This window comes from Pagrus major, chromosome 11 (genome assembly GCF_040436345.1).
Source record: "Pagrus major chromosome 11, Pma_NU_1.0".
NCBI lineage: Eukaryota > Metazoa > Chordata > Actinopteri > Spariformes > Sparidae > Pagrus > Pagrus major.
In genome coordinates this window covers 7908965-7936606 of record NC_133225.1, presented here as the reverse complement: position 1 = coordinate 7936606, position 27642 = coordinate 7908965, and the positions used below count along the sequence as shown (strand labels likewise).

General features: G+C 41.9%; 1 protein-coding gene across 4 annotated transcripts in view; it reads left to right on the top strand.

The window, feature by feature from the left end:
* Window positions 1-1967: 1967 nt before the first annotated feature.
* prdm5 (PR domain containing 5) overlaps window positions 1968-27642 on the top strand; it is a 33572-nt gene continuing 7897 nt past the window's right edge. For 2 of the 4 annotated variants that reach the window (XM_073476826.1, XM_073476825.1), the window contains exons 1-12: window positions 1968-2121; window positions 2819-2902; window positions 4094-4216; window positions 6074-6247; window positions 6382-6545; window positions 7595-7716; window positions 8386-8465; window positions 10586-10670; window positions 10764-10921; window positions 11428-11521; window positions 15068-15228; window positions 18869-18962. In XM_073476826.1, coding sequence (XP_073332927.1) covers window positions 2023-2121; window positions 2819-2902; window positions 4094-4216; window positions 6074-6247; window positions 6382-6545; window positions 7595-7716; window positions 8386-8465; window positions 10586-10670; window positions 10764-10921; window positions 11428-11521; window positions 15068-15228; window positions 18869-18962 — 1438 coding nt within the window. In that variant the 5' untranslated portion in view covers window positions 1968-2022. Of the gene's footprint in view, window positions 2122-2818; window positions 2903-4093; window positions 4217-6073; window positions 6248-6367; window positions 6546-7375; window positions 7469-7594; window positions 7717-8385; window positions 8466-10585; window positions 10671-10763; window positions 10922-11427; window positions 11522-15067; window positions 15229-18868; window positions 18963-27642 lie in introns of all 4 variants that reach the window. The other 2 variants (XM_073476823.1, XM_073476824.1) reach the window with 2 other exon arrangements.

Here is a 27642-nt window from a genome sequence, read left to right as displayed (position 1 = left end):
ACTAGCGAGCTGACAACTTTGCTAACACAGCCGATCATCAATCAAGTACAACAACAGACAAGCTTGAACTTGCCAGCTAATGTTACATACTATCAAACAGTCTAGCTCTGCGTCTGTCATGCAGCCTTTTATTTAGTGAAGCTGTCGCTAGTGGCTAAAAGCCAGTGGTGTCCATTCCCGCCCTGGACCTCCATCTCCCAGCAGTCCAGTCCGGTGCTTCTCTTAACAGAGTCAGCTAGCAGAGCTAACTTGCAGCTACAGTACGCAGTTGCTTTCAGGAAACTCCGTAAATCACAGAGAGTTGAGGCACAGCGGAGGGAAAACCACATTTTCTCCATAAAATTTTAATTCAGTTTCAAGAGTCTTCAAGTTCTTCCGAGTTACTAAACAAAAGTTTGGTAACAGACTTGTATAAGTTTAAATACCAGCAATGTGAAAGTAGTAATTATATAATCAATATGGTACCAGTCATCATTACCAGGGTTGGTATGATCATACTTGTGATTTTTGTTTCAGCCCGGAGGTTTTGATTGTTTGCGCAGTCGGCTTCGGGCCAGAGGAACCATCCGTCCCAGCAGCCTTTCACTGTTGGTAAATTGTGGTTGCTGGCGCGCTACGCTGACTGTTTTAAGCTGAAAGGGTCAGTCATACCTCTGGTCTGCTGCTTGTTGGTGCAGTGCGGTTTCCGAATTACAGACAACACAAGTTCAAGCCAAAACACACATCCATCACAATAATTTGTGGTTTGTTAGAGGTTAATGGTGAATGAAGAAAAAGAAACCTTAGTGTGTTTTCTGAGCCATGGGAAAAGCATGTGTATCAGCATAGTGTGGATAATGTCGCTCATGCAACAATTTACTGTGTAACAACCTTTAAAGGTGCAATATGTAAGAGTTTTAGTTGGAAATACAAAAGTGGAGTAAAATGATCAACAGACTGTAAAGAAATTATGATTTTGATGTTACGTAGATGTATTAGAGATAGAGATATCGACGTAAGTTAGCATGCTCACCAGCTAGCCCCAAGTGAAAGCACCTACACTCCCCCCTTCCCCTAGCTCATCGCACGGACAGCTAACTGCACTGCTAACCGAGCTAACTAGCTAATGGCAGCTACAGTTTTGAGTTACTCTGGTAATATGCTGCCCCCTATTTGTTCGTCCCTTTTTTGTCAACTATTTAATCAACAGTATCAAAGTATTTCATAATTAATTATCAGTTTGATGTATTTTTAAGAAGAGAAAGTTAAAATTCTTTGATTGCAGCTTCTTAAATTTGAATATTTTCTGGTTTCTCTTCTTTTCTACGAGTTTACTGAATATTTTATATATTTTTAAAATTCAAATCGCAAGGACAAGAAGGTAAAACGTGTCACAAAACAGGAGAAATGCCGTATTATCATTATTTTACAAGTTTTTCCAATGATAATGAAAATTGTGATGTAAAATCTAATCATCCATAATAATCATGAATATATAATAATAATATAATAAAAAATAATCGCAATACCACTTTTGACCATATCGTGCAGCCCTACATTAGAAGTTTACACAGAAGGTAGAGGCTCACAGAGTATATATAAACATTTTACTGCAACATATCACACATAAAACCATTTCCAGCAGCTCTCAGGTGAAGGCTTTTATGTTATTTATAATATGTTTTGTGGGGATTAATCACAAAGTCACAATGATGCATTGTGAGTTCATACAGTGGTGAAAAGCAGCAGTTGTCCATGCATTAGCAGTGTGTGCACAGTGTGGGCAGCCTGACTGGAAACAGGCTGCAGGACTGAAACAGGCTGCAGTGCTCACACACCACAGAGAAAAGGTAGCTTCTGGTTACAAACTTTGGACCAATCAGAGCGCCGCTTTGCTTTCCTGCAGCAGGAGCGACAGAAGTTCAACCTGGAGCTCTCCACGGAGAAACTATCTGCTCTGAATTCAAACTGACAATGATTATCCACTTCCGCTGACATATCTGGTAGCCAACAAGTTGTCATTGAAGGAAACGTTTCCGAGAAATGACAATGTTGGGCATGTACGTGCCAGACAGATTTTCCCTGAAATCGTCAAAGGTCCAGGATGGAATCGGTCTGTACACGGCGAGGCGAGTGAAAAAGGTTTGTTGTTTTCTGACTGCGCAGCTTTGTCACCGAGTTTACATGGCGGGAAGCGTCTTCTGTTACTTTTTAAAGTGTTCACACGGTTGTAGGGAAGTTTTTCTGTTCGCCTTTTATTCCTCCTAGTCTCTTGTCAAGAGTCTCAGCCTCAACCCAAGGCTGCTCTGACGTGAAGTGCCACGTAGCTACAGTGACTCTCCACTCGTCTCTCTACGCAACAATGTATTCATGTCGGCGAGGAAAAGACTCACATACTGTAACTGTGCGTGCGTGTGTTGTTCAGCTTTGTCGTGTCCAGCAAGAGTTTATGTTGGATGTTTCAGAGGATGTATTCACGTTCAGGAGGGATGTAGCTCTCTTTAAATCTGTGCTACTGTAGTGGAGCTGCTGGCTGAGGATGAACATGAACGCATCATGAAGACCACTTGGGCCACGCCCCCTGGATTTATTTTTTGGCACTTGTGTGAAGGTCAGAAGGAAAGAAATGTCCAGGATGCGTTCACATGTCACATTAAACAGCAGGCGTGCCCCTCTGCTACTGTAGCTATCCAACATTTACTCCACACAATGCAAAATGTCACAGGTTTGGACGCTCCACTGTGGCGCATAATGTTTTTCATGTAATTCATCTCGGCCGCCAGCGCGTTGTACGATGATGGTTTGACAAATGATCCTTGTGTTTTCTGCTTTTCTAAAGGGAGAAAAGTTTGGCCCCTTCGCAGGTGAGAAAAAGCTGCCCAACGAGCTGGATGAAAGCTCGGACACCAGGCTCATGTGGGAGGTGAATGCACGAACATCCTCATGTTTTTTTCCACCACTCTTACACAACTGATGATTACTGTCAGTGTTATACATTATTTTTATGATTAACTGAGGAAGAAATATGTTAAATGCTCATCATAATTTCCCCTGACCTATTCAAATTGATTTGTCTGTCCAACCAAATGTCAAAAAACCCAAAGACTCTTTATTTACAATCATTTATGACAAAGAAAAGCAGCAGATTCTTACATTTAAGAAGCTGGAACAAGCAAATGTTTAACATTTTTGCTTGAAAAATGACTTAAACGATCAATCGACTAAAGGTCTTGTCTTAAAGGTGCAATATGTAGGAATGTTTGTTGAAAACAGTCAAAAATAAACTAAAATCAACAATGAATGTGAATAAATAACAGTTTTGACATCTGTTGCAGACATATCTGATGAAGTTAGCATGCTAACGAGCTAGCCCCAGCGTGTCCTGGTCCAAAGCTCCTGTGCCAGCGATGTAAACACTAACCCTCCCTGTTGGTCCCTGAGCTCCCAGTCCGAACCACTAGCTGCACGGCTAACTGAGCTAACTAGCCGAGGGTAGCTACAATTAGCAGCAGTTAGCGGTGACTCTGGTGATATGCTGACCACTAATTGTTTTGAGCATGAATCTGACCGGTGGCCAACTCTTACATATTTCACCCTTAAAAGGTTTCAAGACTTGATGCTGTTTTGAGTAAAGAGGTGCGTGCAGCACAATGACACTAGCCTCACATCTGTAACAGCTGCATTAAATATGTAATGCAGTTATTAACAGAGTGCAGTAAATAATCTCCTTGCAGCCTGCAGTTCAACAAAAAAACACAAGCTTTTATCTCAGGACAGCTGTGAAAGAAAGACACAGCTGCCTGCAGTTCTGTCTAAATACGTTCGCAGTGTTTCTGTGATAAAGAGAACATTTAATTACACTGCAGATCCATTAACCATACTGGCTGATTTAAACCGTCTCACATCTCACATCGTGAGGAAGCCATTGATGGTAACCATTGAACTAAACGCTGTGATGTAGTTATCTGGAGCCGCCACATTGCGAGGTACAAGCCCGCACGTGATTCTGCGTGTATACGAAAGGCCAACACACTTTGATGCACAGAAGACAAACCGTGAAGAAGAATCAGTCTTTCTCTTCTGTCAACTCATGTGGTTACTGTTTTCTTTCCAGGTCCGTGGCAGTAAAGGAGATGTGCTGTATATTCTGGATGCTAGTAACCCGCGCTATGCCAACTGGCTGCGGTTTGTCCATCAGGCGCCTTCACAGGAGCAGAAGAACTTGGCAGCCATACAGGTACATTTCCTCTCAGTGGACACGAATCCCTCAGACATACCTAAAAAGACAGACTAGAAAGACAATGATACATTTTACAGGCAGTACAGATGTGATGGGACGGGGATAATGATTTAAGAGAAGGATTTTTCGACTAAGACAAGTCGAAGATGTTTGAATTTAGTAACAATCCTTTAAATTTAAAGTCTGAGGAGCGGACAGACTGTTTTCAGCCTGGAAAGTCTTCAAAGTAAGATCTGATCTTTTTTAAGTGCAGGTCAAATATGCCAGCGTTTTATTGTGTTTGTTCCAAGGTTACCACATGAGATATTAGTTTTACAGATGACATAAGTAATAGATATGTTACAATACGATGATCAGTGGAAGGAGTGAACATGATGAATAAAGCATGGAAAAGAAGGCTTCGAACTGAACCTTATAAGGAAGCTTTGTTGAGAATCATGATTTTTTTGAACAGATTAAAGATGTGAAGTGAAAAATCAACGTGATCAAATGTAGGGCTCAAGCCTTTACTTCAAAGATTATAAGCTTTTGCCATTACCGTAATATTTGATGTCCAAATCCTTAATCGAAAGTTTCTGGGTTTTTATTTCTTTTGAGAGGAAGGGGACGTTGCGTAGGCTGCACCGAAAAAAAGACTGATGAAGAAACGGAGCTCCTTTTGTCATAAAAACACACAAAACACAGAAACGTATCTCTGATTGGAAAACCATCCAACCTGGGAGAAAGCGCAGTCTCCCATTAGGCTCTTAATTTAGCAAAAGGTGTTCGGGACAGCCCGAGGTACATGCATGTTTGATATTTACATTATAAAAACAAATGTCTTTGGCTTAAACTCTCTAAAAAGTAGTGTAAATTGCATGTAAAACTGGACAAGAAGAGATGCATTCTTATTCAGTTTTCTGAATATGTTTCCGTACGTTAAGATCCAACGAGTTTATGCTGGTAAATCCAGATGTAAGACTACATGCGAGTGAAATGTGCTGAGCTGGAAAAGGGTTTAACAATAGCAGCCTCTCTCATGATTCTGCTGAGGGAATATTTCTCTGATTGCTGTTGAGTTATTGCAGCCACAGGGAACGATTCTTAGTCAATTTGTTATTTCCAAAAGACTCCAAGAACATTTTTTAAAGTTATTATATTGAAAAATTATGCATCAACAACAGTAGTGCGGCCTACAAACACAAAAACATCTGAAGAATTTGGAAAACACAACCATAGAAACACACATTCACACACACACACACACTTGTGAACTTAGCGCAGTGCATCTGGGAAACGTCACCTCTTACACTCCTGTGTAAAAGATAAAAACGATTGGTCTCTTCTGATGGAAGAAAAATAGAAGTTGAATGAAGAGGAGACTAACATTTCAGGTCTAAGGGCCAAGTTCCTGCCATTAATACACAAATGTCCACAGTGGTTTGGTCGTTTTAAGGTCATCCATGTGTGTTAAAGCTCTGTGTTCCATCAGCGGTGACATTTATTGTGTAGCTTTCCTCTTCTTAATCATTATTTATGTATATTTAGAATCCCATGGTTAAAACAGAATGACGCTTTGAGTTTATTAGCGTGACCTCTGAGGACAAGAAAGTTAATGACGTTTTTAAGGGGTTTGAGGTTCTGACCTGTGGCCTCAATCAGGCTTAACAGACTGTTGTCTTGGTGTAATGAGTTCAGCCGTCAGCCAGGCTCAACAGTTACTCACTGTTCATGACCATAAATGGTTATAAGTTTCGTTTAGCAGGAATGCTTTTCTCATTAGCGTCATTCTTCTCAAATTCAGGTACGATTCTGTTAGCGCTCCATGGCGTCGTTACTATCGTGTGAGGTTATAACCATGTTATTGTCTCCTAGGATGGAGAGAACATCTTCTACCTGGCTGTGGACGACATAGAGACGGACACAGAGCTCCTGATAGGCTACCTGGACAGCGATATGGAGGAGGAGGAGGAAGAAGAGGAGGAGGAGGACGTCAAAGATGAAGATGAAAACAGCAAAGACGCCAAACGTATAGTTGAAATGGGTACAGTGTTACAGAGTTATGTTTGTCATCCCAAACATATACATTTCAAAGAAAGTCACACAGAATTGGCCGAACATGTGCCTCTTAGATCATCCTCTCATTGTGTGTGTGCCACATCTTTACAGAACTGGTAATAAAGAAGGAGGACCACCCCTGCTTGCTGTGTGAGAGCAGTTTTCCCAGTGAGGAGATCCTGGCCGCCCACCTCCAGAGTCTGCACCAGAGGCCCTGCACGGAGGAGAAGGACTTCAAATGCAGAAACTGTGGCAAGAAGTTCCCCATCAAACAGGCTCTGCAGCGCCAGTGGGTTTTCTGTTCCATCACTTAACTGGTTATAGTGTAGTTTCATTTAACATTTTACTGTTTTAACAATGACTCTGCAGGTAATTAAAAAGTATCAAAGAGCATTAAATCATTTTGAGAGAAATCTTGGTTTTAGATTAAACGTTATGGGAAAGAAATGTTTCGTAACTTCCAATGTGAAAAAACATCGATTAATTCAGAATGAAGATGTTGCTGGTTCCACAAAAAAGAATACAGTTTTTAAAAAAAAGTAGTCACAGTCGACATCCTGGGAAATCCGCTTAATTGCTTTCTCGCTGCGAGTTAGATGAGAAGATTGGTACCACTCCCATGTCTGCCTGTTCAATGTGAAGCTGGAGCCAGCTGTCATTTAGCTTAGCTTAGCTTAAAGACTGAGAACAAGGGGAAACGGCTAACCCCGAACCCTGACCACAAATTGTTGCTTTTACACTACGTAATAAAAAAAGATACGATTTTAATTTGTGAGCTTTAGAGGTGATGGTGGGGTAAAGAGCAAGGCTACTTGTTTCCCTTTGCCTCCAGTGTTTATGCTGAGCTAAGCTAACTCTCTGCTGCTTGTGGCTTTATACTTAAATAACTTATAACGCACAGAAATGAGAGTGAGAGTGTAAGTCTCCTCATATAACTCTGGGCTAGAAATTGAATACAATTATTTCCCAAAATATGCAAATTAAATATATTCTTAAAATTAATTGATCCTGTATAGCTGCTCTTGACGATTTAGCCATCTAAGTTTGTTTAGCCATCACCCTGACATGTTTCATTTCTTATTTGGTGCCTAATTTGTTTTTTTTTCGACTCCTCCGCAGCGTTTTGCATTGTTCGGAGTCACTGGATCCTTCAGGTGACTCTAAAGTGCACCAGTGCTCCCTCTGCCACAACACATTCATCTCAGAGTCCAGGTAACATAAGGGAAAGTATAACCTGTATACAGTACAATGTACACAAGGTCACATGCCATTTATTTCCTAAGATGCACAGTCACATAGAGTCCTTTCTTCCTCTTCTTCTATATCCTTTGTTCACAGCTTTGAACAGCATAAGGAAGCCTGCAAAGGAGACGCCAGGTTCATCTGTAAAGCAGAGAGCTGCGGCAAAAGATTCAAAAGCAAGGACGCTCTGAAGAAGCATAAAGGAAATGTTCACACAGGTTGGCATCTCCGTCTCTCCCTGTACTGTGTGTCTCTTTCTTTCTTCAGCACACAAATTCACACGTGTAGCACTTTTTTTTTTCCAAACGTCATGTAATGAAGTTAATTGTCCATTAGCAGCCTCAGCACTCAAGGAACTGCAGTTACAGTACTTGACCTCGATCAGTTAAAAATCCCTGCAATGTTGAGACACATCTCTAATTACTTGTGCTACATAATTGCTGACCTGTGTGTTCTGGGGCGGCTCACTCCTTCGGATAATTGGACTTCCATAGCTATTTATGATGGGATGTAGGGCAGCGGGGATCTGCGCAGCCCTACATGTGAATCAAGTATCAACCCGAGATTAAGACTTTCATCTTCTCAGGCTGACGGAGTCGAGATCTGGGGCCTTTATGTTTTACCAACGTGGCCAGGACAAGTGGTGTGTGTGTGTGTGTGTGTGTGTGTGTGTGTGTGTGTGTGTGTGTGGGCGAGGGGGGAAGTGGATCAGACTCGTCAGATGTGGGGCATGATGTGATTCAGACGGGGATAAGGGGTTGGGTCCCAAAATGGTGGGATCGTCCGGCCTGTGATGATGTGACTGTGTGATGATTGTCTTGAAATTGTTGTCATGATTGCCCACTTTTGTCGGTTATTTTTCATCCACTTTTTCTTTTTCTTTACAGGAAGTGCACGTCGGAAACTCACGTGCACCATATGCAACAGAAAGTGCTCCTCCTCTCTGAATCTACAAGAACACAGAAAGGTGAGGCTCTACATCATCGACTGCACAGCTCAAAATATCCCAACCAGATACTTTCGCATCGGATCTGAAAGGATTAATTCAGCTTACTCAGTTTTGCATGATCCACTTCTACAGTGATGTCTCTTTTTAGCTGTTCCTCGCTGTACAGTGGGATCCATCACACTCTCCCTGTAACCCAGTCTAACCTCTTAATCGTGCAGTCGTCTCCACTTCCCCGAGCTTCTTGAGTTCACTTTGTGCGGTTCTTCCCTCTCCACGTGACGGTGTCTTTATGATCAAGTTGTTACAAATTTATCCTGGTGACAAAGAGCTGAGGGGTGGTTTCTTTTTCACTAGCTCATCCCACAGCTCCTTGTGAAATTTAAGAGGCTCTGTTGGCAGACAACAAGGTTTTAACCTTGGCGTCAGGATTCTCCCTCAAACTGATGGATTACAGATCTGAACTGGCCTGTTTAAATACTAATCTGAAATGTTTTCATACAAAATGGGTGTTTGTTTTGGTTCTGTGTATCGTCAGGACCGGCTTATGTGCAGACGTTTATGAGGTTATGCTAGTCTGTTGCGCACAAAGTAGGCTAACATGTCTTACAGTTAGAGATGTAATGTCAGTGTAAGTACATACATTGGTTTTAATTAAATGCAGAGCAGATGTATGTATTGGTATCAGCATATATGACAACTATTTTTTTCTACAGAGCATAAAGCAGAAAAGGATGGCTTCGGTAATTTATAACTTTGTCACATAGTAACCATATTTGAGGGATAATTACAAAAAATGTGTGTTCATGTACATAGTGTGTGTATCTATGTACTGTATATGTAATGTAAATAGGCCAATATATCTATATCAGAATTTTTTTTATCTGTATCAGCTTCAAAAATACAGTATCTGTTGGTCTGTAATTAAATAATCAGACATGAGACTGGTGAAGGAAAGTTCACAGATGCTCTCTCTGCCAGCAAACTGAAGCCGTTTTTGTATTTTCACATGAACAAGTAGCACATGTGTGATAGATATAGATTATTTGCAGTTATTTTTATTATTTTGTCATTCTAAGTCCTCATGGCTGAGTCACTTTGCTGAAAGGGTTGTTCCAGGTCAGGACAGCGTTTTTCGATGTTGTTGGGTGCTGGAGTATTAATCAAGTTGCCTCAAACAAATCGTCTTATTGGTTGTCATTCATTAACTAACACTCCTCATTAATTATCCCAGCTGGTAACTGTGACATTTCATTTTCTCTCGTCAACATCTATCATGCAGATTAATCAGCGGGCATTAATACACCGCAGCTGCCTTATTCATCACGGAGCCACTTCCCAACTGTCCAACATCTAAAGTCACCTGGAAGTTGTGACATAGTTCTGCTGCAGTGCATCATTTAACCTACTTCACCTGTCTATGAGTCAGTACTCTCCAGTTTCAGATCTCCCTGGGATTTTAAAATAGGCGTATGTAACGTGTGTGTAATGTGGCCTCCTTATGTGTGTATGTGCCAGTTCTGCCATTAAGTGGCTCATGGTAGCAGAAAGGATTTCCAATCATGCAGCGCCGTCTAAACCTTTGTCTGTTGTAAAATCGGAGAATATGTTTCTATAAATGTAGGTCAGGATTACATTAGTTTTTGACTTTTTCTCACATTTAATAAAGATGTCCTACTTAAACACAAACAATTCTGGCATAACAATATGTATTGTATTCTTATAGCTTCAATCGAATACTTGGGGGGCATTATTCTTGCAGAGGAGCAATCAAACTTTCCATAATGACACGTTAGCTCCAAAGCAGCTTAAAACTACCATTATCATCATTTAGCTGAACAAGCTTTTGCAGTAGCAGCTGTGACAAGAGGAGCCGCCTCGCATTAGCATATGCTATTGTAGCTGTACGCCGGGGAACTATTGAGTGTGCAATTATTGGAGCGATGCTCTGAAGCAGAAAAAGGATTGAAACTTTTCATCACTTTAATTGCTTTTCTGTCGGTAGACATCAGTCTAATGAAAACGGACAAGATTTAGCTTCAGTTGACCATCGCCGGCCGTGATCCTTCAACTTTAAGTTTTTAAGAGTTATCAGCAAGACCGAAAACTTAAACGCTCCCTTTTTAACTCTTCTGTCGCAGGTTCATGAAATATTCGACTGCCACGCGTGTGACAAGAAGTTCATCTCTACGAATCAGCTCAAGCGCCACATGATCACACACTCAGGTAAGAGAATGGTGCATTAAACACAGCGCTCCTCAACTTTCTGCATCATCTCTGTTTACCAAAATGCGTCTGTGTCAATATTTCAACGATCAGAGAAGCGACCGTATACCTGCGAGATCTGCAGTCGCTCGTTCAAGCGTCTGGACCAGGTGACGGCTCACAAGATCATCCACAGCGAGGACAAACCGTACAAATGTAAGCTGTGTGGGAAAGAGTTCGCTCACCGCAACGTCTACAAGAATCACAAGAAGGTGAGCAGATGTGGTGTTGCACATGATTATCAATTGTAATCAGGCTTTCACAGGAATGATTATTGTCTTTATACCGTTATATGTAGCTGATTGGTGTTTGCTGAGAGGCGATATTAATTGAAAGGCAGAGTCACTTCAAAGCCGGTGTTATTAGCGAGGCTGTAATCAATCAGGTCCTCGTTGGTGGCTGTTATCTGTGGGGTCTCTGGCCTGCTCCACCCCTGAGCTCCCCTGTGTTTACTTTTGGGATTGAGGTGTCACTCAGACAGATCGGTCGGGCACGGAGAGGAGAGGTGAGGTGGGGGGGGCCAGAAAAACAGAAGCACTTTGAACTTAAAGCCCCTCAAGCTGCTTGTCTTCATCAAGTCAACAAACCGGATTGGCTGCGGAGCCTTTTTTGCATGATCCTCTCGCATCGGTTTAGGAAGCTTCATCAACATCCTGACTGAGGCAGCCCTCTGCCCACACATGATAAACATGCTGATGCTGCTCTGCTCTCTCTGCAGACCCACTCGGAGGAAAGACCCTTCCAGTGTGAGGAGTGCAAAGCTCTGTTCCGCACCCCCTTCTCTCTACAGCGCCACTTACTTATACACAACAGTAAGTATGAGTGTTTGACTGTGTGCTCGTGTGACCCTGCCTACAACAGATACATACGCCCATGAGAAGAGCTGTAACGATCAGTCGATGTACCCATAAGATAAAGGTGCTACAAGGAACTTTCTTTTGTGTATATTCAGGCAGCCCATGTGGCTAACATGTGCATTTCTTTCCGAAGCAAGTGAAAGAAAGACGCAACATATTTTAAACTCAGCTAGGTTACGTTTAATCCTACAGCTGGAAGGTTCGGTTGCTTGGTAGTAGTAGTTTAGCTGTGAAAGTTTTGAAAAAGTTACCAACATTCCCTAAATGCCATGTCTTCATAATAATGAGCCAACAGTGAGAAATAGCTTGATAGATTAGGATGCATTTAAATGCTTCTGAATTCAACTTTTCACTGTTAGAGGATGAATCAGGATTAACTTTATTGGCCAAACATGTGAACACACACAAGAGATTACACTCTGATGTTTCCATCACTTTCAAATCAAATAGGAAAGAATTCAAAAAGACAAAACTAAAGACAAGAACACCAAAGCTGAACAAAGATAAGTCAGAATAAACAAGGAACCCTTATGTTCATACAAGTATGTGAAAACAAAGGTGTATGTATTAAAATATACATAACAAGAAACAAACAACATACTCAATACAATCGTTCATCTATGTTGTGTATATAGTGTGCAGGATTGTGTCTTACAGTTGCAGCCCTAACCATACATTTAAAGAGAGAGAAAGTCAAGAAAGCTAATCTTATTTTTTGTCCTCATTGTTTTGTATTGAATTTAGGGTTTTCACTAATTAGATTTCATGTTAGAATTCTGAAAACAAATCAAGTTATTGTTATACTTTATAGATTAAGTGCATTTACCAAATGAGCCCTGCGAAATGTGAGGTCGCTTTTTAGGAGAAATGACCTTGGAATAGATTATTTCATCTAGAATTGTAACCATCTTATTATCTCCTGAAAGAAAAGTTTTTAAGCAAAAAACACTATATTTTCCAATATTTTCTTGGCCTTCAGTTCATCCTTACCCCAGTGGATATAACCATTACGAATGGTAATCATAACCCTTTCTATATTTCTCTATAACATCACTAAGGAGATATTAGATTGTGTGTTCTGGGCACACGGTGGTCCCCGGGTGCTGCGGCCCAGCAGACAGTCAGCGCCGCTCCGCCAATTGAGCCAGATAACAAAGAGATTGTAAAGCTCAAGGCATTTCCTGCCGCTGTCTCAGGAGGCAGGCCATATAATACCAGGGCTCGTATTATGTATCAAGTTCTAGACAGTATGTGGGGCAGGAGGATCGAGTGTGTGATTTCACTGCAGGTGAGAGAATAGACGTGCCAGCGAATAAACGTGTCTGTCGTTGTGAGTTAACGTTCGGGCACCACGTCAGCTTCGTAGCGATTGTCTCACAGGGAGAAAATGAAGCACAGCTGTCGTAGCGTTTTCAGGTGAAATCAAATTTTTATTCAAACTCGATGGGCCTCGTGCAGGAACATTTTCAGGTTCTTATCCTGAATCTCTTGTGCTTTTTTCTGTGCACGAGTGTTCCAGGTTCACCAAACTCTCTCGATTGGACGAGTCGTAAATCGCTTGTTTCAATTTGATGAATGCCACCTGGTCTTGAGAAGGTGCAGGATTATTAGCGTAGTGGATTATAAGGCTACCTGCTCTGCTCTCGAGTAAAAACAAGACTTTCACACTGCAGCGCTCCGAGTCCTGCTGTCACAAATAATCAGAAGACAACAAGACACAACGTAACAGTGTCACTAATTGAATTAGAGGACCTTAAACCATTAGCAGCAAAATATGAAGACAGCTGCCGTCATACAGTAGATAATGTTACACTGTCAGGTGTTGTAACTGAGGATGATCCTGGAAAGCGATTCAGACTTACATATAGACCCTCAGGCAGCTGTCAGAGTGAGAGAACAGCTGCTGAACTTAAAAAAAAAAACAATGTAATGCCTGTCAGTGAATTTGCGAGCCAAGATGAATTTTGGATTATGTTTATATGAGGTAATTATTTTTATTTTAGTTGATTTCTGGAACATTTTTATACTCCAAATTCATTTAATTTAAGGCTTTTATGATTCTTACGTCCAACAATATTTTTTTCCCCATGCGGGCAATTAAAAGAGACATTTGATGCTCATTTTCAGGTTCATTATTTTAGTTTGGGTTTCTACTAGAACAGGTTTTCACACTTTAATGCTCAGTGCCCATCTGTCTGAAATGCTCTGTTTTAGCTCCCCTGAATAGTCTGCTCTGATTGGTCAGCTCACACATGCCTGAGCCAGGAACAACAAAGCAGCTGTGCTAAATCTATTCTTACATGCCAAACTAGCTGCTAACCATAAATTATGCAAATGTCTGACATGGTGATGTCACAAAGTCACAGAATTAAAGTTGGGACAACTGAGGAGGCGTTTCAGGAGCAGTGTTTTCTGTCGGAGAGAGGAGCTTCTTTTGGTGTTGACTTTGACCTTTTTAACTTTTAAGACTTAACATGCACAAGAAGATGTGAAACACTGAAAGAAAGGGAAAAAAGTATAAAAGGTTTTCTTTAAGAACAAATCTGTTAATCTTGAGTTATGCTTTCCACATGGATGGTCACACGGAGCTGAGGTGATATACTCCATGTGGGTTTCTCCTTGCGGCAAACCAATACTTTGGTAAACGACCAGCAGCTCTTCTAAGTTCTCCATTTTCTCCGTCCATACGCGTCCACGTCCAAATATCAGTTAACTACTATCTGTCCATGTCTGTGTTGGTTCACGCGTGGTTTCATACCAGACTGAAGCCGTGCTCCAAGTAGTAATGAAATCTTCATGCGAGGGTGTCGTTGACATTAATTATCATCAAGTGAACGGTTCGATTTGATTAAAAACACAATGGACCTCGGCTTTCACTGGTGTTCCGTTTTATTGAGCTGACCATCATCGGCCTTGGTAATCGGAGAATGAGCACAAGCTTGTAAGTGTTTGCTCGCCAAACACGCACACATACACACACTCACACTCTCTCTCCAAACTGCTCTGTGGAAATTGAATGATCTCCATATAATGGAAACAACTACACTTCAACAATAGAGGCTGTTGTATGGAGGCAGAGAGCAGAAGCGTGAAGGAAAACATCAGGCTGCACTCGGTGAACAGCTGAGATTGTGTCTGAGTACTGTCTGTCTGGAGTGGAGTGATTATTAAAATAAGGCATGTTTTTTTCACAGAGCCATTTGACGTTCAGATGAAACATATGGTGGAGTAGTTTGATTTACTGTTTCCCCTGAGATGACAGCTACAGATTCACAATAAAAGCCGACTTCTGTTAAGAAAAAAACAGAACCAGACCTTTCTAAAGACCATTGTTTGGGTTTGCCTGGTGCAGTGAAATGCCGCTCTTTTATTTTTCTGCCCACACAATCGCCCCGGTGAAATTGGTTCCCCTCTTGCTGTGCGTAAAGACCGTGTGTTTACAGGCACAACAATAGATAACTGGAAATGGCTCTCACAAATGTTCCTCTGTCCTTGCTGCAGGTGAGAGGACATTCAAGTGCGACCAGTGCGACAGCACCTTCAAGAGAAAGGACACGCTCAACGTCCATATCCAGGTGGTGCACGACGGCCATAAGAAGTACAAGTGTGACCTGTGTGAGAAGGCCTTTGTCACTCCGTCAGTCCTCAAGAGCCACAAGAAGGTGAATGAAAAGAGCTTGAGCCAGACAAACCTTAATCATAGATGCGGCTTGTGTGTCTGCAAGAGCTGTCACTTTGTCCCTGAATTGAGTTCAAGCTGCATTTTTGTTGTATTTATTTGAACATAACTCATGAAATCATCTGCATTTTGACTTAAAGGTAAAAGTAGTGGAAAAATACGCTTTTAAATCAGATTTTCCATCATCAGTCTTCTGCCCTCACACTGAATTTGAAAGGGAAGAAATGACAGCCGGGGCCATCTATTTCACCGAAATGTTTCCATTGTTTCAAATCCAGTCCGTCTCCTCGTCTCATGAATGTTACGCAGCTAACTCCACTAATATCTAAGACTGTCAAACCTGGCGGAGACATCCATGTTGACCGTTGCTGCCCATGAAGGCTTGCAAATCAATTCCTATGTTGATTAGAAATGGCAGTTAGTCCATTAGCTCCGCAGGGTTTCAAAGCCCCAAACAGATCTCGCTGCAGATTATGAGCCCTAAATCTGACAACGTCCGGTGTGGTTATGGATCAAGATTGAAACCAAACAGATTCTTGGCACGCGGCAAAAGAAAATGTCTCGGAGATTGTCTCTGAACAGTAGGGCCGAACACTGGCATGTTGAACTGTCTCGCTGCTTTCGGGGTCTGCAGGCTGCACAGCGATCTGGCCTTGATCAAAGCCAGGTTGCCGAGGAGACGACAACTTGCTGGCTGTGTTTACATGCGCAGAGTAACCCTGCTTCTGGCCATGCTATTGTTGAGGTCTTATTTTATGTACACCTTGATACTTTGGCCCCTAAAATAATCACAAATAGTTCTCGCAGCCATGTTTTGTTAGTATCAAAATCTAACTGTAGCTCTGTGCACCGTGTCTGACTCTAAACAGATGATGAAAATCAGAAGTAAATTGAGCAAGATAAGAAACTTTTTGAACATCATGAAGGCCAAAAATGCGATACAGGTTTCCATTATTCGAACAAAATGTTGATGCTTATAAACAGTTGCTTTTAATTATAGATCAATCTGCTGTTTACTTTTAGATCAATTAATCGTTAAGTCTTTCAGTTCAATGGCAAAGCAAGGAAATGTATTTATATCGCACATTTCATACGAAAATACAACCCAAAGTGCTTTACAGATTACACAAGCAAAACAAAAGAAAGAAACCATAAAAACAGTAAAAGCAAGCTAACAAAATAGTTACAGATGTACTGCAGATGATCTACTTTCGAACGACCAGGTTGCTCCTCTGTCAGCACATATACAGTTGCAGATGTAGCAACTGAGCCTGAATGGCTTTACTCCTTGACTGACAACGTTAGTGGAGGCTTTGTTGTCAAACCAAAAAGCAAAAGTGCCTTTTTGTCAATATTTTGGATTTAAACCTGATGCTAATAAGGAACCTGATAACGCTAATGAGAGAAAAGGAGTTGGTTACCTTACTGAGAAGTTGAAGGTGTGCAGCGTGTCGCCTACAACTCTTCATCTAAACAGCTCCTTCTTGTTCCTGAATAAAACTACTCCTTGACATATTTAAAACTGATCCGCTGTCAACTAATGCAGAAAATGACATTTCTTTGGTCGGTAGATGCATTTTTGATGAACGATAGCGGTGCTAAACTCAGTGAACACATTGTATTTCCTGTGACAAGCCTACTTCAAAGTAAAAGTCATCTTGCGTTGCCTTAATGTGAAGCTGCAGCTGTAGGAAATGTTCAGTTTTCATTAGCATTAAATAAACACAGTGCTCTACAGATAGTGAGCAGCTTTTCTTGTAAAAAACTGGTGTACTGGTTATTTCTGATGTTGTCACAAGCTTATTAGCAGCAACATTTTGTCACCGCAGCAACCTTGAACAACACTGAATGACTTCCTTCTGGAAGTGATAAAGAATCAACTTTCTTTCTTCTTCGACAGAATGGATGGACAGCACATGTTCGTGTCTGTCTTTGTTTCCCTGAGCTTCAGTCATATGTGCTGTCGCAGCACTTGCTTATGTAAATGAACAGTAATGCTGTCCATATCTGGCAGAACAGGCCTGTGTTATTGTGTTACAGTCGATGCCTTTCTCCTCAGTGAGCCTGGATTTGTGTTACATGATAGGGCATGTGTGTCAGCATGTATGTGCATGTATTGTATGTTTTTGCGCATTGTACAAGATAGTCTCACCTCTGTCAGTGCCATTCGGGAAGAATTCACTCCTGAATGAAAATTACAGGGTTGGCTTTGAGTGGTTATACAGACATGCCGATCATTTATATGTGAAAATGTTGGATAATTACCTACCAATAAATTCCACACTTATAATTTGAAACGTTCCCGAGAGAAATGGCTCACGTTCCCCTGTGGCTGTCTGCTCATGAAGGTAGAAAACAAGCGATGTTTTCTCTGCTATGCAAACAACAATCTAAATAATGCAGCATGTGTCCATCTGGGACACATGTGTTCATATATGTGGATTTGTTTGTGCACAGTTGTGTGTGAGTGAGCGTGTGCATGTGTTTTGTAATGTGCATGTGCGCATGTGTGTGTGTGTGTGTGTGTGAGAGAGTGTGTGTGTGTGTGTTGATGGAGCCTTTGTAACGAAACACCCGAGGTGTCAGAGGGACACAGTGGGGTGATGGAGGAAAGGATGGGGGCCCAGAGAGGAGGTGTTCCTGTATTGTTGTACTGCTGTTGAAACTGTCGCTCTGAGTTTGAGCCTTTCATACTCACGATTATTCTCGGGGAATTTACAGCAGGCCGGGAGCAGGAACTCAGAGCGATACTTTTCAACAAGGAGAGAGTGAAGGAGAGAGGAGCGAGGGGAGGAGGGGCGGAGAGAAAGGTAGAGGAGGTGGTACGCTCTTTCCACATGCTCTTCTTCCCCCATCTGCATGTGCAGCCCTTATGAGCCCGCAGAGCTCAACACTGTGGACTGCTGGGAGGTGAAGGGAGAGGAAGAGGAGGGAGGAGAAGGAGATGAATGCATACGTGCACCCTGGCCTTTAGTCCCCCGGGCTTTGGACCCTGGCAAATCTGCATCGTCTGTGTTCTTTGATCCGGCCTTCGGGGCAGCTCAGTGGATCCACTGTCAAGTGAACATGTGCATCTCCATTCTCTGAGTCTACTGCATGTTAGTGGTGCACTTCAGGAGGAAAATACATTTGGTAACGCTTTATGTTATGGTCCTTGTGCTATACTTGTACAACTAATAAGCATTATAGGTCCTTCTGAGATGCTTATTATCATTAATAACACAATGTAAATGTTAATAATAGCATCATAACCATGTTATGTTAGATAATAAGACATCAACACAAGAAGAAAACACATTCTTCAAACTGAGGGGGATTTTAAGTAAACTTTAGTTAATAGTTATTTCACTGTTACGAACAATAAACTGCTTTACAAACCATTGATTAAGAGATTGTTTATTGTAAAGTTACAACTGATGTGTACTGTATAAACCATTACAATTGCTTAATAAATTATTTCCAGAGCATTGCTTATTTGTTAACAGTGAAATAACTATTAACTTTAATCCAGCTTTCACCGTCGATCACATTTCACTTTGAAATGTAGGAAGGATGTGAGGATGAATGCTACAAATGTTTTTCATAACATCAACCACATGTCTGTGTTGTCATGTCTCTGCCAGACACACACGGGGGAGAAAGAGAAGATCTGCCCGTACTGCGGACAGAAGTTCGCCAGCAACGGCACGCTGAGGGTCCACATCCGCAGCCACACAGGTCAGTGGCCCTCCACGCTTCAACACATCAGCCGCCATTAAGGTCACAAACTATAGTAAAAGATGTATCGACTGTCAACTGTATGATGTTGCATCAGAAGCAGAAATGTGCAGATTTAAGAGTTGTTATTGATGTAAGTCACCTCGTTGTCAGGTAGCTAACTTAAGTGATGTAAAAAGATGACGTCCCCACTTTTAATCGTGCATGAAAAAGCTCTGATTGGTCGCCTGTTTCTCCAACTGGAGGAGCGAGCTGTCAATGAGATCAACAACCACCCTTTTTGAATTTAAAATCAAAAATGTGTGTGGTGATTAGAGGTTTGGAAGCAGCGCACCAAACACCAGCATATTTTAATAAGAGAAAATTCCAACATGATGGAGCTCTGCTCGCTCCAGTCTTTGCACTGCCACAGAAATAGAGCCCTGGATGTTCATTAAACTGCCTTAAACTGGAAAGCTACACATTCCTGTGCGTCTCCTTACCAACAGACTGGTGCAGAGACCTGGCACGGCCACACACACACTTCTTGGCCTCCAAACTCCTTCACTCACTCTCCCTTTTTCTCTGTCTCTCTGCCCGCTCCTGGCTGTCTCCGACTGAACTTCATCTCCTCCTCTCTCTCATGTTGTCTTCTCGTTGTCCTCTTGTTTTTTTGAATACGTCACTTTGCTTGCTTTAGCGCTTCAGACCGGCCTGCTGAAAGCCACTTAAAATCAGTAGATTTCACAAAAATGGCAGTTACAATCTTCCCCATGTATCTGCTTCTGATCTTCCTGAATCCAGGTAGAGCCATGTAGTCATCACCATCAGAGCTTGTGAAACCTAGAGAACTGGAGGCCTGAGTTTTTCTATCTTGACGATTGCCTCTTGAGGTATAGTTGGTATTATGCTAGCTGGTTCGCACGCTTACTTAGTTATCTCAGCATCACACTACCTAGAATAATTTCAAGATAGTTTTTGAATGTTTTGAATCAAAATTCTTAAGTATTGCACCTTTATTAAGCAAAAAAATAACTAAAGGTGCACTATGTAGTTTAGAGGAAGAGATTCTGATCAGAAGAGAAAGATTTTCATTGACTGAATTGAACTGAATAAACAAACTGACCTTAAAGGACAACACAAGTTTATATGTGGCGGACCCTGCCACCTTTCTAGCTTCAAACAGTGTTCTGGGGACCTTATTTTCCTCTGAGAGCAGCTTTTATTTTATTCATTTTTGGAAGAAATAAATATTTCTTTGTAGACTTTGTATTATTACCTCATTAATATGTAAATATACATTTTTTGGGGGAATTTCATCTCCAAAACTACAAAGTGCCCCTTTAATTTAATCAGTGTTTAAATCATGCTTCAGTCTGCTTTTTCTCCTGGTTTTCTTTGCTGTTGGATCCCTACCACACATTAAATCAAAATGTGTTCTGCATAAATCATACGTCTAACTTTTCAAACAATCCCTGCAGATTTTGACAAGACTATAGTGTGTCAAAATGTGTGTGTGTGTGTTTCAATGGTGGCAGGACGACGGTCGTTTGACAAGCCTACCACACTTTGTCAACAGCTCCCTTTGTATCCGTGTGTGCGCGAGCTGTGTATGTGTGTGTTTTCGTACATGTGTATGTGTGAAGGACAAACCAACAGAGAGAAAGAGAATGTATATGTGTGTGTGCGGCGGCCTGGTCTGATTGTATTTATATAGAATAAACAAAAGAGAGGAATGCTGGGGGAGGGGTGGGAGCCGAGGGGACACCTCAAAGAAAGAAAGGAGGGGAGAAAGAAAAGACCACTCCAAGAAAGCATCCAGCCGGATGACCCTTGACCCTGACTGGCTGTAAATCTGTCCCCTCATTCTATAGACTGGGTGTTTTTTTTTTGTTTGTTGTGTTTTTGTGTGAGGGGGAAAAAATAAGCTTTGGTGAGAAGTGAGAGTCGTTCCCCGAGCGACAATCCCGACAAGACTCATCTTGTTCTCAGACAGTGAGGAGTAATTTCGTGGGCACACAAGGCTCATGTAAACCATCTGTGGATGATGTGTGATGAATGAGGAATGTGTAAATCATAAAACAGCACTGTTAATGTAAGTAAAACTTTAAAGGCGGCTAGTTTTTCTGTAAGTAATGTCTTAAAGAAGAACTCCAGCTGGGGGTAAAGACCTTTAAATCGACGGTTTTTCTGGATGGCAGACAGGAAAGCCTCATCTTGTTTGTCTTCCTGCTTCACAGGAACAAGTCAGCATTGATTATTTACCTGCTAAACACAGAGGACTTTGTAAGGATTCCTTGGAGATTTCCTTCCCCTATCACTTTACCAGCAAACACTGGGGAGCATTATGGGAGAAAGGGCTAAAGTGAGAAGCGGATAAAAGAGAAATTCAAAAAGAGAGTGTTAAGTAGCTGGCAGGACATGTACTGTATATTTGGCTTGGATTTTGTTTCAGTTTGATTTGGTTAAAACATCGTGTCGAGCTCAAAGGAATTAGTTGTAGCACCACAGAGGCAGGCGTCTTCTCCGAGAGCAGACTTTATGAGATCACAGACGACCAATAAAAATGTGAGCTGTCAAAAAACTTGGACGGGGATGTTGAAGACGTCGTGGAACTCGGTAGTCATGATGGATGTTTCTATCATTTTCAAAAAATTATTCTCTTTGGCCCCGTTCTGGTACAAATGTGTCCTTCTCCACATCACAGCTCAGTGAGAGTACATTTTCCCACCATGCGCGCCATGATGTGGTAAATAACCAGAGTGGGGTCATGAAAATTATTCGTGCCAGGGGAAACGTTGACAGAACGCAGTGCCTCGCTGTCACACTGACATCATAGGACGTGTCATGTTGGGCACAGGGATCAGTGTAAGCCCATGAGCTGTGTATCGACTAATTGCTGTGGCATTTTAACCCATTTTAAAGTGCTGATTTAGTGTTTATGTTGGATTATGAATCAAGCTTCAATATTTGGTCTTTTTCTCGCATACTCAGTCAGGCTAACTGTGTTTGCACATGATCATTCCTAACAAATTAAAGCCTTTTCTGCTCTAAATTTAAACAAATAATAACACGAGACAGCATGAAAACAAAAAGCAGCTACCACTACAATGTGACAACTCTACACAGCTGTCTGAGATGGACTATATTAAAGCCAGGGATTCAGTTGAATGGTTTGAAAGGAACACACAAACCACGCCAGTTTTCAGATACATCTTGATTCTCTCTTGAAAGATTGTGCCTCGATGCAGAAAATTCAATAGTGGGACATTTAAAACCCAGTTCTCAACATTATAATCACCTGTAACAGTTTTGTAAGACTGAGCGGGATGTTGCTTTTGCCTGAAACTATCGGACTGGGAAACATAATGGACGTAAACGTGTGTTGTGTTTACATTGTAAGCGAGGCTCCTTTTGTTTGAGTTTTGGTGAGGATGGCTGAGATTAAGCAGAGATAAAGAGAAGTAAATTCATCTGTTTCGTTTCATTTTGGATCATTCATCATAAACACACTGTTTTAAAGTAGCAAGTAGTCACACAGTGAGAAAAAAATCAAACATGTCTAGAAACAGGGCTCCAGGGTCCGACTGTTTTGGTTGCACATGTACCCAAAGATCTGTCAAGTACGACTAAACACTTTCATCGGTCGCACTGCTGCCCCTGAGGTTTAGTTTAACAATTGAGGTTATTGCAGTTCTTTGTTGTTTTATGGGGTGCAACTATATTATGAGCTGTGCATTTAAATGAAAAAGTTAGGAAGACTGGGCAAATCTCTATGGCAGTGCAAACAGGTAGGGAGAGATATCCTCACTTTTAGGCTTTGTTCAGCTTGAATGGCTGCAGCAAACACACACAAGCTCACATTCCAGATAGCTTACTTTTTAACGAGAATGCTGTATTTGCCTCTTTGCCGCTGTGCAGCATTTTGGCATCTGATAAGCTTTTAAACTCATGGATCTGCCAGTTAAACTGGGATTGCTGGATCAACATTGATTCATGTCTCATCAGTACAGCCCCCAGTGCATTGTTTTGGTTTGACTGGTCTGAATGCCCACCAAGTCAAAAATCCCCCAAAACACTGGTGGATACAAAACAGTGTTTTTTTGTTCGACTCTCCCTGTTTAAATGCTCACGTCTTTTTAAGTTTATAGTCTCCAGACTGAGATAAGTATGACGAATCAACAAGCACAAGTTCTCACTAGTCCAAACCACTGGGTATTCATTATTGTCAAACCCTATATTCTGTTATTATCAGGCTATATGCATACATACATACATACAGGCCAAAACCCAGTGTCTGGTTTTCCTCAGAGACTTGGAGTGAGGAGTGGTCACTCTCACTGTTGGACTTCAGATGACAAGAAAAGTAGAGCTGCCTCACTGAACTGTGAGCTTGTGTTACAGTTGTGTAACACGTGAACATATTTTCACAAATTACATATTTGTATAATTCATTTTTATTTAATTGTTTTATGTTGAATAGCGGTAATATGTGTTTCTCAATCAAAATTTTTGTAGTGACGTAAAAGAGAGACAAAAACATGTGAGGTGACTTGTTCTTGTTGAAACACTCACTGGATACAAACGCTGGCACTGGACAGAGGTTACTAATTGTGTCGATCATTTGTTATGGTAATTATACACAGCTATATTTTGATGTTTTAAAGAGCTGCACATTGCAGCTTTAAGTGATCTCACGACAGAACAACTGGCCTCAGACGGACATCTGGCAGAACTCTGGAATCACTGAGCCTATTTACGTACAGATGATTTTGTTTGTCTTGACTGTGGCCATGGTTACAATCTTGTAAAGTCAAATCACCCTGTACTGAATTATTATCTGTCGCTCTGATTAACAGAGCCTCGCTATCACGGCTTTTTGGTTGCCATGCAGATGCTTGATTTGGATTGAGGATTGTGTTTTGGAGACCTGTGTGCGGCGAGTCGTGTCTGTCTGATACACCTTCACATTTGGCAAGTTCAAGAGAATTGTTTGAGGAAGTGGAGAAATCTGTGGAGACCTCGGTTTTAATGGAAAGGTCAAGTGTAAAAGTTGTCGGGGCGTTCCAGCTGCTCATCAAAGGCAATTTCTTATCATCTCCAACACACTGATATCACATTACCTCCGTGGCCCCTGTCGGCATGTGACACGGGGCAGGGAGAAGGACAGTGGAGGGCCACTGTCTGGCTGAACCGGAGGAAGCCAGGAATTAATTTCTGACGGACAGGGCTAATGTCTTTCAGACCGGAGCCCCGAAGCTACAAAGCGTTCTCCATAACACGAAGGCTGCGCGGCAGGCAAGACGACAAAGCCGACCATCTGCTAACCAGACACGCGGCCGTACGCACACAACACACGAGGGGTGCCAAACGGATCGATTAGCAGACAAGGAGTGTGAGGGCCACAGCAGGGGCCGGGAGAGACACCCAGGGTCAAAGAGATGGTGTACTGTTTCAGCACATGCTAAATCAGTTACCATCTCCACACACGTAAAGCCCCGGCTCAGTGGTGCAGCCACCCCTCATAATCCCCAAACAATCTGGCTCAATCCGGAGAATAAGTGGAGGGTTTCTAGTTACAGTAACACTCAGTAGAACAGACACCGAGCCTCTCGCACGGATAACACAGAGCAGCGTCGCAAGAATGTTACTACTTATGTTTCCAAGTAGCGTTTGTTTATTTCCTGTTTCGCTATGGGATTGAGTTACTCTTGTTTCGCTCTGAGCAGGTCCAACATGTGGAGAAGCTGTGACTGTTGGATGTAATTATGTGATCTATAAGTGACCGTATTTAAGAACGACCTCTTTTAAAATATCGAATACCATCATTTTCTCTGTGTGCATTTTCCAGATGAGGCCCACATGTCCAGAACCGTAGAGAGTATAGGTTAAGTAGGTGAATTGGTGGCTTATTGCCTCCGTGTTCGCAGGGTGTGGTTGTCTGTGCCGTGTATTAACTGACAATAGCCAGCTCCTGGGAGGGATGTGATCCAAGCCGCAGAAGTACACTGGCACACTGTGCTCCAGTGCTATTAGCACACTAATGCCTTCCCCAGGACTCCCCAAGGCTAGCGCCGGGCCTTAACCCGATACCACACATGCTACATAAGCCATAGGATCTGCTCTCCTCTTTCTCAAAACACATCTGGGATTCAGATTTTCTTGTTTGTCAACAAAAGGCCTCCTATAGGCTGACACTGAACCAGAGGGGGAGTTTGGGACCGAGTGGCAAGCTGCCCTGTCGCACATGTTTCAGTATGTATTCACATATGTCACATTAACCCTCTCCACGCCAACGCGAGGTCACATATTTTATTACTGGGTGTCGCGCCGCTCCTCCTTGTGCACCTCTGAAGCCCTCTTGTGGGGGGTTTATGGTTGGTTCGGAGCCCGACTCGTACATCTGCCACATGACAGCTGTCGCAGCTTCTCTGTTGACAGACGCAGGATTTGTGGGATGTGAACGATTTATGTTTAACCATTGTAGTCTTCTGACAACCGACAGTTGGAATAATAAAAATGTGCAAAGACAAAGTACCAGTCGGACCCCACAAACTGATACAAATGAGTTAAAGGACAAGTTCACCCTAAAATGACAATTCAGTCATAACTTCTCTCTCCTATGCTGATGGAAAGTCAGTCCACAAAACATTTCTGGAGCTTCACAACAAAACAGAGTTGCAGCATTTTCTTAAACAACTGAAGTAGATCGGGACTTTGTTGTTGCTTCTACGGCAGCCCTGAGGTACCAAATTGGTTTGTCAAGACAGTATTTACACCCTGAATGTGCAGTCGAACTCATGCATCCACCTCAAACAGGGTACGCTAATGATTTAAGCTTAGCAGCTACAGTGAAGACTTCAGCTTTAAAAATGGTAGATATGGTTAATAATGTCTTTTCAAATCAATTTGGGATCATGGGGGCTTCCAGAGACTTGGATTACGCTGGACGAGCTGAATGGAGCCATTTTCTAGTAGTCCCCATCTACTTCAGTTGTTTAGGAAAATGCTGCAACTCTGTTTTGCTGTGAAGCTCCAGAAATGTTTTGTGGACTACAACACTTCACCTGACTTTCCATCAGCATGAGGGTGAGTAGATAGTGACTGGATGTTCTGTTTTTGTTGAACGTATCCTTTAATCTTTCTAGTCTCTTGAGTCAGGAAAAAAAAGGCATTAAAATCAAATGAAATCATATAGATATACATTTCCTCAAAAAGCATTTGTCTCTTGAAGGCCCTTGAACATTTACTTCTTGTAAATGACCATTAAATATTTCCTGCGCATCTCAATCAAGCCGTCTTCACTCACTGTAAGGACCAGAGGAGAAACGTTCCTTCAGCACAGTCGTGTTTATAGCAGTGGGATAATATTACTCTTCTGATATATTCCCGAGATGGATTTTCTGATTTAATAAGCATCTTTGCATTTTGAATCCCAAGGAAACACAGCTAATTAACCTTATTACTTAAAGGGGCAAACCATCTCCCCCATCAATAAAATTACTTGCTTGCCTGTCCAACACATAGTCACTAAAGAGAGATTACTACGAAGCCGATAAGAAATGAGATCGTACTGAAGGAGCCGACACATGTGTAGCTGTAGGTATCTATTTTTAGCCGTGTTTCATTAAGATGTGCTGTGTACACTCGCAGGCATTTGTATTAATTCGGAAAAGAAAATATAGACCTGTTTAAGATTTATTCCTTGCTCTATTTTCAGTTTTCTGAACAGGAGATGTCGTTTTCACTACTTCCAGATTAAGGGCACATTTATGAATTAAATCAAGCTAATACTGAACCCAGAATTCCTTCTCATCAGTTTCATACTGTATTTTCCTGTCGGAGACTTTAATTTCAGTGCGGTTCTATAGGTTACCTCATATCCCTTCTATAGATTAGTAATCAGCTCTGGTGCTCCTATCTGGCCTGTGGATCAGTAGCGGTAAACAGATCCATGTGTCAGCAGACTGTTTGACTGACAGCCTGTCACTTTCTCTTTGTCATCATCGCTGTGTGCCCAGATAGGATCTGCACGAGTTTGGCTGGACTGCTTTTGATCCAACTAGGATAAGCCACACTGCCTCTGATGTGCTCCTAAACTGTTGGCCAGTTGTGGCTCAGATAGCGAGCCATGAAGTATAGCCAATATAAGCTTTGCAGTGGAAAGTCAACGTGCATCAGGAGTGAATGCGTCTGAGTGGAAGATATCTATCTAGTGATAGAGCAGATCAGGAGGGGACAGGCCACAGGCAGCAATACAGATACCCAAACTAGAGCCTGACCGATATTAGTGAGTAAAATGTCCAGGCCAATATCGGACAATTATATCGGTCAACCAGTACATCGATCAGACTCTGAACCCTCTGTGAATAACCACATTTGTTTTGTCTAGAGCTGTACTGAATGTCATTTTTGTACATTTGAAGCTTGTGTTACTGTGGCACACAGTTCTCACAGTCATGTTCTCTGTAGATGACACATGAGGTGACTGAACTCAACCCAAAACTGGACATCATTTCTAAATTGTTGTCCGTCGGGTCGTGTATCCATGCTCTAGTACATATATACATACATATGTTTACATTTAGACTACTTGTTCTTGAAAGGTGTTAGGACCAGGGCCTATGGGAAACCCTGACTCCCCTCTTCCCATCTCCCAAGCACCACCAGCAGTAAAGTATTTTTAAAGGTTTTATTTCAA